This window comes from Rhyacophila brunnea, unplaced genomic scaffold (assembly GCF_057557595.1).
Source record: "Rhyacophila brunnea isolate RB1 unplaced genomic scaffold, BYU_Rbru_1.0 scaffold_2, whole genome shotgun sequence".
Classification (NCBI taxonomy): Eukaryota; Metazoa; Arthropoda; class Insecta; order Trichoptera; family Rhyacophilidae; genus Rhyacophila; species Rhyacophila brunnea.
In genome coordinates this window covers 58321448-58335538 of record NW_028232859.1, presented here as the reverse complement: position 1 = coordinate 58335538, position 14091 = coordinate 58321448, and the positions used below count along the sequence as shown (strand labels likewise).

General features: G+C 35.3%; 1 protein-coding gene across 5 annotated transcripts in view; it reads right to left on the bottom strand.

The window, feature by feature from the left end:
* Positions 1–14091, bottom strand: part of krz (beta-arrestin protein kurtz) — a 393216-nt gene that overhangs the window by 11973 nt on the left and 367152 nt on the right. For 3 of the 5 annotated variants that reach the window (XM_085946996.1, XM_085946998.1, XM_085946997.1), the window contains exons 5-10: positions 9931–9975; positions 8427–8559; positions 7574–7634; positions 4445–4850; positions 3992–4127; positions 2181–2338 (exon numbers count right to left, since the gene is read on the bottom strand). In XM_085946996.1, coding sequence (XP_085803122.1) covers positions 2181–2338; positions 3992–4127; positions 4445–4850; positions 7574–7634; positions 8427–8492 — 827 coding nt within the window. In that variant the 5' untranslated portion in view covers positions 8493–8559; positions 9931–9975. Of the gene's footprint in view, positions 1–1303; positions 1382–2180; positions 2339–3991; positions 4128–4444; positions 4851–7573; positions 7635–8426; positions 8560–9930; positions 9976–14091 lie in introns of all 5 variants that reach the window. The other 2 variants (XM_085946994.1, XM_085946995.1) reach the window with 1 other exon arrangement.

Genomic DNA, 14091 nt, shown 5'->3' with positions numbered 1-14091 from the left:
CCTGTCAACTTACTTGTCATATTAATATCAGAAACAAAAAAATTATAACCAATCGCCGGAATGTAAACATTTCTGGAATAAACGTTTAAAATTAAATTAATTACAACAGCTCGAATTAAAAAAAATTTACAAAAAAATTTATTATGTCTTCATGAAATTAAAATCTTGTAATATACTGGCGGCTTTATTAAATTTAACGTAAGTTGTTGGAAATATTAAAATTTACTGCATATTTTTATAATACTCAAAAAATCTTGTGAATATGTATGTATATGAGGCAGTTAGTTTCAGAGTTGATAATTTAGAGACAATAGCAAAAAAGTCAAACAAATTTAGGACGTTTTCAACCTCAGGTTTAATTACATTTAACTATGGAAAAAAGCTGGATTTGATATTTTATGAATACAAATATGATGGAAAAGTACTTTCAAAATCAGAATTAAGAAAAGTAAAAATGAAAGTTAGTGACTCTGAAATTAATAGCCTCATATTTTAAACTATTGATGAGTATATTTTTTTCAACAAAGTACTATACGTAGGTACCTAATCAAAAGGTGATCAGATCAAATGTTTCTTTTTTATAAACAAATAGTCAGAAATGGAAAATCAATATTAACTAATTTACACAATTTCAATTATTGATAATAAATTGATGAATTTATAAAAATACACATTGTTGTAAAATTATGAATTTAGTTCCACCTGTAAAACAGCATATTAATTATGTACTTCAATCATTTTAAATAATCTAATAATATATTGTCAAACCCATGCAACACAAAAAATATATTGAAAGAGAATAATTATGTAATTACGCAAAGAAGTATTATTTGAACTTTAAAAAAGTCAATACGCGTATCTTTCAATTTAATTGTCCAAGTATTTTGAAATAAAAGAAATATTAGGGTTGTTATTGATTAAATAATAATAGTAACTATAAATACAGGGAAAAACGTATTTAGGAATAATGATATTATTATTTTTGGCTAAAAAATATGAAAATCTTTATTGAAATAAAAATCAGCATACTTCTTTGAAAATAAAAGTCTTTTTAGTAATTAGATATTATTCAACAGATATACGCATAGGTATGTACTCACTCACACTGCCAAATGAACTTTGAGATAATATATAAAATAATTATGAAACTAATGTAATGTTACATATTCTTAGAACAAAGAAACTTATCAGCCAAGAGTAGGGGTGTGTATTAATAATTATGTCCTTGGTAGGAGATTATTTCATTGGGGATGCGGTGAGTACGGGTTAGACGGGTAAACATTCTGAGCAAGTCGGTACTCACGTTTCACGATTCCGTGAGCCCCCGAATAGACCCGCAAAGGGATTTCTATATTTTCGAATCTCTCCTGTCATTATTTCCCTATCACACACAACATTACAGAACTGTCAATAAATTGAATTTGTTACTTGTCTATGGCAAGAATAGTTTACTATTAATTTTATTTTCAAATTTGATTTAGTAATTTGACTGAATGTCAAATGATATACATAATCAGAAAAATAAAGGGCAAAATTAATGTTTATTAATATTTAAATGGGGGATCCCTAACACTACTTTCAAGCCACATAGGGACATCTACAAAATATTTGATTGCATTAAAATCACATGGGAGAAATTTGAAATGCCATTTGGGATTGTGAATCATATTATTTATATCCAATAAATTTGAATTGGGACTTGTTTCTTAATCCTTACTAATGGACCAAGTTTAGCTTCAATTGGATAAATCATGCAAAAGGGAATCAAGTGAATTTTTCAAGTTATGTTCTGTAAAGACAAGATATTTACTATTTACTTCCTATTTCAAATAGCTGTTTACCTGAACTTTGACACACCATCTGAGTAATATAAAAACACATTTGTTATTTATGATTCAACAAGGAACCATGTGCAATGTCAACATAATAGCCATTCTGACAGAGAGCTGTGACTTATTAATTTATTTACATTTTACTGTCCAAGAAGCATTTATTAAATTGTTAATTGTTCCCCTAATGCATAAATCTAACCAAATGAAAATGAGAGAGACACGTTGAAATGCAGGAATCTAATAAATTGTTTTAAGATTGAGTGTATTCATAGCACAACTACAGATATCTATGCTCATTCCATCTAGCAAGAGATTTAGTGATCGGTTATCTATGGTTTCAGGACTTACTCGCTCTCGGCCTCGGCCACCGTGCATTTGTACTGTGCCGTCGAAAAGAGGCAGATGTCGGCGAATTGCCGTACGGAAACCTTAATCCTCTTCACTGTTCTGTTACTATTGTTGGCAATGTGCACATTTACTGCAATATTCTCTCCGTGGTGGTACAACTGAAATGGGAAATGTGAGCAATTTAAAAATGAATTTTGTTAAATCAGGGGTTTATATTCAGTAATAGAATTGGGCTAGTTAACAAATATCGCTTCAGTCCAATACTTTTAATACTAATTATTATATATATATATTAATACTACTTAATAGACTCATTGGAGAATAAAAGTAGGTAGCAGGTAAAACATAATGACCTAAAAGTGACCAAATTGATAATGACGAGTATGGGTTTACGTAGGGTGTTGATGTATACTTTTCCACTTATTAAAAACACTGATTCAGGGACATTGTAAGTATATTTCGCTTAACAAGTAACAATTAATTATAATAACATTTGTAAATGCACGCTTTGGCGCAAAAAAGTGGCAAATCGTATTTACAGGCGACGTTCAAGGCTCAAGGGTAGGATACCGACTGCCCGTACCGTACCTACTCTCAATCCTTCGTTCGCCCAGAAAACAGATAACGGTAACTTTCTTTTTGTTTGTTTCGCTGTGCGTGCATGCATCCTGGTCTAGCCTTGACTCATTTACAGTTACAATAATATCATTATATTCCCAACTCTGTCGATTGGAGGATTTTTGATGGGGGATTTAGGCATTATGATAATATAATAAATATTATTTGGTATCAATAATTACGACTGCTTAATCTGCAAACCAGCTAACTCCACTTTTAACCAAAAATGAGATTTTGATGGTATTTTGTCATAAGCATGTTTTATATGCTGAGACAAAATTTCAAACTCCTAAACCTATAAATAAATGCGTTATCGTTTTTCACACAAATCGTAAATTGAACAACTCCACTCTTTTTATAAATTTTCTTTATATATAAAAGGGAAGCTAAAATAGAGTAAACATTATTCATAGTGCAGATTATTTAAAAAAAAAAAAAAAGGGTATTTTTGAAATTGTTAAATTCCGCTCGATAGTTAAATTATTAAGTTTTTTTCTATTTCCTGAACAATTTGCCCAAATGGAGTTAGCCGGTTTGTAGATTAAGCAGATTGAATGCTCATAGAATTAATAATTGGTATAATAACTACGATCATAGAATATAATAAAGATTCATCATCATCATCATTAAACTGAATCAATCCATGGCTGCAAAAAGTCATATTCGAGCTGATTCAATTATTCCCAGCCCTACAATGTCAAGTACATCCACAGAAATTTTGTCAATCCAACGGCCTCCATATCTACATTTCGAACATTTTCTACCTCTTGAGAATCACATAACTAGATTTATTCAGTGATTATTCAGGCTATATTATAATATGTCCTATTTCCAATTAAGGTATATAGCAAACATCGCATAGCCATGTTTGTTCCATTATTCAATTACTGTATTTTTGTCCTTACGCACCATGTTCAGTATGCACCTTTCTATATCGCGTTGTCGGTACATTAGGTTAGGTTAGGTTAGATCTATTATACAATAATAATTAATTGAAGAATAAACTTATTTTCAAATCATTCTTAAAAAATTTCATGATTCATCGATGCCTTTTTCTAATGGTAATACAAAATGATATTCTAATGTTTCCGAGAAACGGATACGAAGGTATGTATACTAGGCATATTCATATGAATCATTGTGTTTTTGTTGGAAATATAAAACAAAGTCAGATGATTCATGTTTAATGTTACCTCCTTGTCAAGGGATGCCTCCAGATAGAGTTTATTGGGACTCATCATGAATTCTTTGGACACTTCCACTGACGGCTGCTCCCCTTGTTTGCTAGGCGCATACATTATCTTACGAATTGCTAGGCGAACGGAATTTCTGAAACAAACGTCAACAAAAAATTTAATTTGATTTATTCTTATGTAATAGTAATGTAGAAAGAATATTGAAATCTACTACATTCTAAAAAAAACCAGTTACTATGACTAAAGATTAAATCAAGTGCAAGTCAGTTCATATTACAGATTCAACCGTAGCAAGCTTAACATATCTTGTTGTCTGAAATAAGAAAGCCTTCCATTATTAAGAGCTTAAAAGAACATTTTTCATGGTTGGAACAGTAGACATAATTCTTTAGATGCACAGTAAAGTAAAATCAACAGCAAGGTTTATATGACTAATATAGAAAGACTAACCTTTTATGAGGTTTATCATCCTGCGATTCAGCCACAAAAGCCTTCAGCTCGTAATCCACACCGCATGGTTTCCCTGTGTCCCCGGGTGCCGGCTGAAGAGTTACGCTGGCAGGGCAGTGAGGCGGTAGTTCGAAGTAAAATGGAAAAGCACATGGCCCGAGCTTTCGGACCAGCCTCTCCTGGAGTCGCGTGAGGGGCCGTCTCACCCCTCCGCCACCCACCGCTGCAGCACCTCCCCCTCCCCCTGGAGGAACGGGAAAAATTTGCTCTGCGGCCAGGTAAAGATCTTTGCGGAAGGTGAGCCCCAATACGTCCAGGTCCTCTCTGCCGTACCGGAATGCGGCGAGCACATGGCCGAAGACCTTGCGCTCTTTCACATACTCCGGATCGATCAGCACCACGCCATCTGTAAAATGAAGAGGTTATTATTGAATGAAAGACATTTCATTAAATAAAAATAGATTAAATATATTTTTATTCAGCAGCTATCATATCAACACCAGTGGGTCTATTCTATACTTATCGAACGCTAAAGTGATAAATAGTATCTAACTTAGGGTAGGTTTGTATCAAAATATTAGCACTTATTGTAACAATTACACGAAGTTGGTTTTTATTGTTGCAATAAGTGCTTTATTTTAACAGCAGTAAAATAGGTGCTGTTAAAATATAGCACTTATTGCAACAATAAAAACCAACTTCGTGTAATTGTTACAATAAGTGCTAATATTTTGATACAAACCTACCCTAAGTTTGATACTATTTATCACATTATCACTTTAGCGGTCGATAGGTATAGAATAAACCCACAGGAGCTTTGTTATTTTTTAGCCCCCTTAGTGTCTGCTTTACTTAATTCAGCGTAGGTTCTTCAATGATTTCTTCCGCTGTATGATATACCATTTCATCGTCATGTTCTCCTTGTTCATTGCCAGCATGATGCCAAAATAATAAAGCTCCTGGTATTGATATGATAGCTGCTGAATTAATCAAAAAGGGGGGACCAAAGCTGGAAGAATATCTGTACTAATTAATTCTCAATATATGGAAAAAGGAAACACTCCCCGAAGAATGGAAGATGGGTATTATAGTACCTATACTTAAAAAGGGGGATAAGACTAAATGTGAGAACTACAGAGGTATCACTCTCCTTAACACAGCGTACAAAGTTTTTTCCAGTATTCTATATGCAAGATTACTAAGGTATACGGCGAGTATCTTGGGAGAATACCAGTGCGGATTCCGCCCCAATCGATCCACCATTGATCATATTCACCTGATGCGGCAAACTATGGAAAAGGCGTATGAGTATAATATGATTTTGTATCATGTCTACATCGACTTCAAACAAGCTTTTCACAGTATCAACAGAGAAAAAATGTTGCATGCACTAAAATTACTAGGAATCCCCTCAAAGCTTAGAAGACTGATACATATCTCCCTAACTGAGTCAAAGGCCGTCATAAACATACAAAATGAGCTAACGGACCATATTGTGATTGAGTCTGGTGTAAGGCAGGGTGACGCACTCTCCACCATGATGTTCAACCTGGTTCTCGAGGCCATAGCCCGTAAGGTTGACATAAGGGGTTGTGTTAACTCTAACACATCCCAGATGTGCGCCTATGCTGACGACATAGTCATAACTAGCCGACCCAAACAAAGACTGATCGACCATGCCACAACATTGAAAAAGGAAGCGGAAAAGCTTGGATTAGAAATAAATGCCTGCAAAACAAAATACATGGTATCCACGCGAGAGCAGGGTCCACCTCGAAATATCTGTGTGGAGCAGCAGGTATGGGAAGAGGTTCAGAGCTTCACGTACCTGGGCTCTAACCTAAACACACTCAATAAAACAACAGAAGAGGTGAACATACGACTCATAGCTGCTAATAAGTGCTTTTACGCCTGTAAGGGTCTACTGAGTTCGAAAATCCTAAGCAAGAATAGCAAACTGCTTATCTACAAAACAGTTATTCGACCAGTAGCTACCTATTGGCTGTGAGACATGGTGCCTCACTCAAAGGGAAGAACATAAACTGGCCATATTCGAAAGAAAGATCCTAAGGAGAATTTTCGGGCCCACATCGGAAAATGGAAGTTACAGGATAAAAATGAACCACGAGCTAGAAGAGTTAATAAAACATGAAACGGTGGTGAAATTCTGTCGATCCCAAAGACTAAGGTGGGCTGGACACGTTGAGATAATGCCTGAGCACAGGACGCCAAAAATCATGACCAAATGGATCCCACAGTGGAAACAGTCTAGGGGCAGACCAAAGAAGAGGTGGGCTGTCTGTATCGAAGAGAACTGGAGAAAGATGGGGAGGGCTGGAGACTGGAGAGGAGCAGCCAGGGAAAGGAGCGTGTGGAGGACAATTGTAGAGGACGCCAAATCCCGCCCCGGGATGTATTGCCGAGAAAGAAGAATAAGAAGATATTTTTATTCAACGAATAATTCACAATCAACCTGCATCTCTCGGGTATCGCGCCTACGCACATAGACCACTCTGCTAAAGGAGTCAACTTAATTGCGACAAATTTTAAGTAATGGCTTTTTTAATATTCACTGAAGCGCTTTCCGCGTAGGCGCGATATCCGAGAGATGCAGGTTCGATTCCTGCAGGGTGTCGAATTTGTCATTTTTTCAAAAAGATTTTTTCTTGCGTGTTTTCAAAATTATGTATGTTAAATAAAAATAGATTAAATAATTATACACTCCCATTCTTGAAGATTCGAGGACCAACTTAACAATTTCATTGATCTGAGTTGATAATAAGCTTGATAATGATAATTATTTGGGCCCCATATAAGTTGAAATACATACAGTAGAAATTTGAGACTTCTTTATTTCAGTCTGTATTGATACAAACCAACTGTGGCTTTTAAAAATATGGAAATTTGTATTCATTCAAAAGGCCACAGTTAATGGCCTAGAAAGCCACCGGTTCCCTACACCTAAAAGAGATCTGTATTTGGCTGAAGTAGTGATTTTACTTATGCAATGATCACTTAGGAGAGTGAATAGGGTAATTTACGTTTACATGATAACATGTTAAACTAAATAAATTGAAATTCTATTAGTTGGACATAGACGAGAATTGATTGATAATAAAATTAACTTACCTATAGGGTCTACATGTGTAATGTGATCCACGAAGTCTCGTTTCCCTAGGTAGACCGTGATCTGAAAAAAAAGAGAAATTAGAACCGTATTAGGGCTGTTTTCAGAAACCTAAAAGATGACTTGTACGCTGATCTACCACAAATTAGGAAATTAGAAAATGTGTGCTCCCCGCGATGGCACGCGGATCGGAATATGGACCCTGACCTGGTACACAAATTTAAGGATATCAAAATAAATCAGAAATGAAAATCGACGAAAAAAATCACATCCATGGTCCATTGGATTGCAAAACTGTGTTAGTGGGCCGGCATTATCAGTAGAAGGATAAACAATGAAGAAAAGTCCAAGAATGAATGCCCCAAATGGTACATTGATGTATTGTATTGTATTGGAAAACTCCCAAGGCTGACTATAGTCAGACTGCGACACTGCATTGTGAATTACAACGGTAGTACAAGTTATAGATTGTCTTCAAAATGTGATGTGGTAACGATAAATTAAAATTTTCGATTGTATATTTCGTTTAAATTAATTGACGTATTACCATTTATGTCAATATGTAACCACCATCATTTACTACACACAGTTTACCATATTGCATTCTAAGTATGAGCAAAAACTAGCACTACAATCTAAGTTCACAGTTTATATTGACTATAGTAGGCCTTGGAAAACTCCCAACTAGATAGACAGATGACATAGTACGAGCCACTGGACACAGTTTGATGCGGAAAACACAAGCCCGGATGCAGTGGAACGAAACGGAGTGGGATGTGTTCAGCCGTGGACGTCTACATGCTGATTACAAAGAGAATTATGTTATGGTAAATTAGTGATGAATTATTATTATACCTTCCCATTGGGCGAGCTCTTCTTGAAGACCCTCGTGGCCTGCCGCTTGCTGCTGGCGTCGTCCATGTCCGGGCTGCCGGCGGGCGCCCCCACCACACCCGCCACTGCCCCCTCCGCCACCACCGCTGCTCACCTGCACAAAACATACGCCTTGATGTACAATTGTACAGGATAAAACATTTCATCCGATTTTTGAAACATGATTTTGCTTTTCTCTAGCGATTTAATGATACGTGAAAAAGACAGAAATTTTTAATGGATTTAAGTTTTTATGACTATTCCATTTGAATCGTTTTTTACGGCCTGGGTTTCGCCTTTCGGTATATTCAAGCACTATGCGCACTCACTAATGGTAAATACATTCTAATCTAACATAATATAATAAAATACAATAAAGTAGGTAAAAACTTTATCAGCTACCCATTAACATTAAGTCAAGGACCACAATGAAAATTATAACAAACAAATTATGAATAATTGCAGTGTTTGTAAAAAAAACCTAATTAATAGATCATTAGATACCTAATCACTAATAATAGATTCAATATACGTATACATCGTCAATACCCTAACTCTACATAATATATCATTAGATATCGTGGAGAAAACTATGAGGAAATTAAATATTAGAATTTCAGAGCACCTTTTCATCCCAAAGACGGGAGAAAGATAAATGAACATTTGCGAACTATTTATTGAATGAAAATCATACAGTTGACATTGAAAAAGGTGCAACTTCACAGTCATACGGATGATTATAAATTATTATTCTACCAAGAATATTAGAGATAAATAGAGCACAGTTGCAGCGCCTACCTATCCTTAATGATCAGCTTACATTTTCTAATAGTCCATTGCTATATCCTATGATTGTTTAGATGCGAGACTATAATAAATGGTGTAACCCTCACAGAGCAAATTTTACAGCGGGGGCAAAAAACGTTATTTGAATGATTTTGGTTTAATATTTAAAAAAAAAAAAAAAAACAATAGGCACAGACATTGGGTGTATGATGATTATACATTGTTAATATCTAATAAAAGCACACTTCGAAAAATCGAGGGTTACGCCCTAAGTCGATATGGAATTGATATAAAAAATATATATGTATGCATAAGGGTTTGTTGTATAAGATTTTTCGAATGATCTTAAAACAACTCACAATCCTTATTTTTATCACAAACTAAAATTGTAAATTTATAATATTTCGATCAGAGATATTATATTTTTTTATTTAGAAACTGATCATTATTGAAAAACAACATAATCCTGAAATCACGGTATTCAAACATTTTCATTCACGGGATTATGGAATCACGAAAATGTGCGGTATTCCGGGTTAATAAACACTAGACATGAATGGAAGTCATCGTCTTCTATTGCAGTCTCCCCCCACTTATTTTGATGCAATTGTTTTATGTTTCACTTGGGTGTTTTGACTTCTTTGTTTTTTTTTGTGTATTTATTAATGAAAGCAATAACATTTGTTTATTATTGACATACCTGAATTTCCTGGGATGAATGGTGTCAGAGCACGTTGGAGCGATTCTGAAACAAAAGAAAATAGTAATTTAGTAACTAGTTAAATTTCACTTTCAACTCAAAATAATCAAAAAAAAAAATAGTCGTCGTTTAACTATAAATATGTAAATATGTTCCCAACTTATGGGTCGCGACCCCAAGTAGGGTCTCGTCAAGGGTTTTATGTGGGGTCGCCCCGGCTGAGATAGAAAAGATAAAAAATTTTGATTTTTAACCAAATTGCACCCCTAGCATGACAAGGCTCAAACAGCAAGCATTTTGAGTTAATGTTGGGAATGAACCTATTTATCTTTGTACTATTCCATTTGAGCCGTTTTTTGGGACCGGGTTTCGCCTTTCGGCATCTTCAGGCACTATATTGTGTACTCACCAAAAGGCAAATACACACTGACAACGAATACAGTTAATTCTAACTTACATAACAAATGAATACAATAAAGTAGGTAAAAACTTTATCACTTAACCTATTAAGTCAAGTATCACAATAAAAAATGTAACATACAAGTTATGAATACCTAGTTGAAGTGTTTGTAAAACCCGGGTCGCAAAAAACGACTCAAATGGGATAGTGCAAAACTTAAATACATTAGAATTTAAATTCAAATTCCAACAAGTACCCTCGGTCGATAGTAATAATTCTGAATCAGTTTTGAATCAATTCCGGTGTACTATGTATCATTCATATCCAAATGTTATCATGTTTGCCTTTCAAGTTTTACTACGATTTGCTTCTACATATTATCTTTGCGAGAGTGAATTCTCAACACTTTTTCATTCGAAAACCAAAACAAGAAACAGATTAAATGACAAAATGACATGAGGTTGGCATTAACGAATACTCAACCGCGAATTTTGAGGCTGGTTGACGAGATACAATTTCAACGATCGCATTAATCGCATACCTCCCATCCAGGAGCTCTGGGTTCGACCCGGTGAGGACACAATTATTTATGAGATTTCCTCAAAGCCTGGGCGTTTGTGATTGTTCAAAATTACTATCAACCACCTTGTACGAAAAAGCAAGGACATGGTTATTAATAATTGAAATAAGTATTAAGTAATTATTGTTTCCCATAATAAACATATTATGCGTCTGTCATAGAAAATAAGGATATTGTGTAACTATGAAATTAAAAAAAAAGACAAATTGCATTTCATGTAGAAACATCGCACCAATAGGCTAAAATGTGGGATAAAGAAAATTCAACATGTAAAAAATCCCCTAAATGATTTGACAAGTTTACATGGCTTGAAAATTGTTTTCCAATCGATTTGAAAATGATGTGGCCTGTCAAACGCATATTTTCTCGTTTGATGTCTCAAGTCGAACGAGTATTAAAAGGCCTCAAACAGGAAGGAAGCGAAGGCCAATATTCAGAGGCATCTATCTACATATTTTTACATACCTATTATAAAAAGTGTAATTATTATCTCGAGTTATTAAAACAAGTAGAGACGATTACGAAAAAGTAATTATAATAATAGTTTTATATTTTTAATTAGTACCTATTGTCTTTGACGAGGAAATACGTCATAGGTACGCGTGATGACAAAAAAAAACACGAAAATAATATTAATTTGATATTAACAACGTCATTATTATCAGATATTTGATATGTAGGTACGACTTTCGATTTACTGTTGACAGTACGTAATATTGCGGCCATAACAAGAGAATGTAAGGGTAAACATGTATTATCCTTCAGTTGGCAAGATTGCATGCATGAATCGAAAACGTTTGGAAGCTTCTGAATGTTCATGCCTTTTTCGATCTGCGCCTGCGCAGTTGAACGATAGTGGCGAACCTGCCGGCAAAAAAACTAACGACGAACGAATTTTCAGGTTGACCGATTTTCACTACCTGTCAAATAGTACGAAATAGTTCCTACCATAAAATGACAACATCGCGTCTCGCTCACTCTGTAATAGAACGCAGTGGTCGGGCGGGCGGCGGCGCGGCAGCGGCGTGCGCAACCTAAACGCATAACCGTGTGTGAAATGTTCGTAGAGAGTGTCTTTTTCTTGGGAATATCACTATAATAATATATTAATAATAATAATAATATATTGGGGTTTGAGTTGTACACACCGCTGCCGTCCCACTGCCCGCCCGACCACTGGGGCCAAGCGCTTAAATAAGCGAATGAAATGGTGAGAAACAGTTATTGTCACGGTAGTTTAAAATACGCACTATTGCTATCAGTAAATCAATGCACATGTACAGATGCTATTAGTTGTGTACTATTCCATTTGCGTATTTATTTATGAGTTTTATTTAAACATCAATTTGATCTCAATGCTATACGGTCATCAGGTTCTGGCCAAATGCGTACGTACACTACCGGATACGACAGACGGTAAATAAAACGAAACCGCTTGTCTAAAATAATAAATTCGTTTAAAAAACAGTCTCATACTCTCATAGGTAGATATATCATGTATGCAAATGCGATACCTACACAAAATAAATAAGTTTGATCGAATACCCATATGTAATTAATTAACTTATTCATTTGCATATATATAAGCGAGAGATTCGCGAAGTGCGATCGTAGAAGCAGGCTCTACGCGTGCCGTAGAAGCGATGACGTAATCAAAAGTTCTCTGGCGGCGTAGCGCTACCGGAGCTTAATGGAAAATGCATACAAATGCCAACTCCCCCCAGGTCATTGCTATGCAGTTAAGAAACAGTAGAGAGCCGTTATACGAGGGAAATGCATTTGGTAAACGCTACGTGATTATGTTACAGCCTTTTATTGAATGCTTTCTACTGTTAGTCGCACGCTACAAGGGGGAGAATGAAGCATGGGAAACGAGTATTGAATACGTGGTTGCTTTGTCATACCAACCTAATCTAACCAATATAATTATTGTAATGGCACAAAAAACCAATTTGTAGAATTTAATTCAATGGAAATATTTAAGTAGGAATTCTTCTTCTTTTTATGTTATACATCTGCGATTGTTGCGTTTAGATCAGTTGGAAATTTCCATTCCCTCTTACTGACAGCGTCCTATTGTATCGGAAATATTCTATTGCACAATACAATAATTATAGCGCCTGTACACTGGCAGCAATAATGTATATTTTAAACTATCGTGACAATAACTGTTTACATGTAAAAGTCCTGACTGTCTCTCCAATCTCATTCTTCAAGAGTGAGCGAGACGCGATGTTGTCATTTTATAGTACTATTTATTTGACAGGTCGTAAAAATCGGTTAATCTCAAAATGAGTCTAGGCGGTGTAGTTCGTTTTTCACCGGCAGGTTCGCCACTGTCGTTCTACTGCGCAGGCGCAGATATTAATAAACAACCGCAGGATAATTAATACATGTTTACACGTACATTTTCTTGTTATGGCCTCGATAATACGTTTTGTCAGCAGTAAATCCATTTACGTGTAAACGGGGTATTAATTAGTAATTGTCGTATCCTGAGGCTAAAGTATACTAGGCTTTTTCATCATCGATATTACCTCGACTTTTGTAACTGTATCATTCCAGTCAGAACATGATTTACACACATTTTAAAAGCTTCAAATGTTTTGATTGTTATCTCTGGTGTGCCGGTCCACGACTACACTCAGTACTATAGGGGACCAAAACACAGCGTCTTACTATTCTCATTCCAATTACCAGATTTAGGCTATCTATAGCCATTACTCTTTTCAGTCTTGTAAAAGACCTGACATTTCATTTCAACACGGCGGTCACTCATTCTACTTCGCACGGTCTTTCATATATAGAAAGGCTTACGATACGTTCCGATTTGACCAGGATTGTCATTTTGTATCGGTTTATTATGTTATAGTAGACATTTGATCTATATGCAAGAACCCGAAAAGCTAACCACTGTATTAAAAAAAACTATATAAGCACAGATCAGATAATAAATAAAATTCCGATAGGCTATAATTCAATAGGTACGCTACATTTTGATGCATAATTTCATGCATTTGAATGTGTGAGTGTCATACGAAAACGAAACACGCATTATGCACGTGCAATAGTGTATGTAATACACCAATATTAAATGAGCGTCAATGCATGAACCGAGAGCAGTTGTCAGTATTCGATGTATAACGTCTTCTTGACACGTGGTTAAGTTTATCCAGAATTC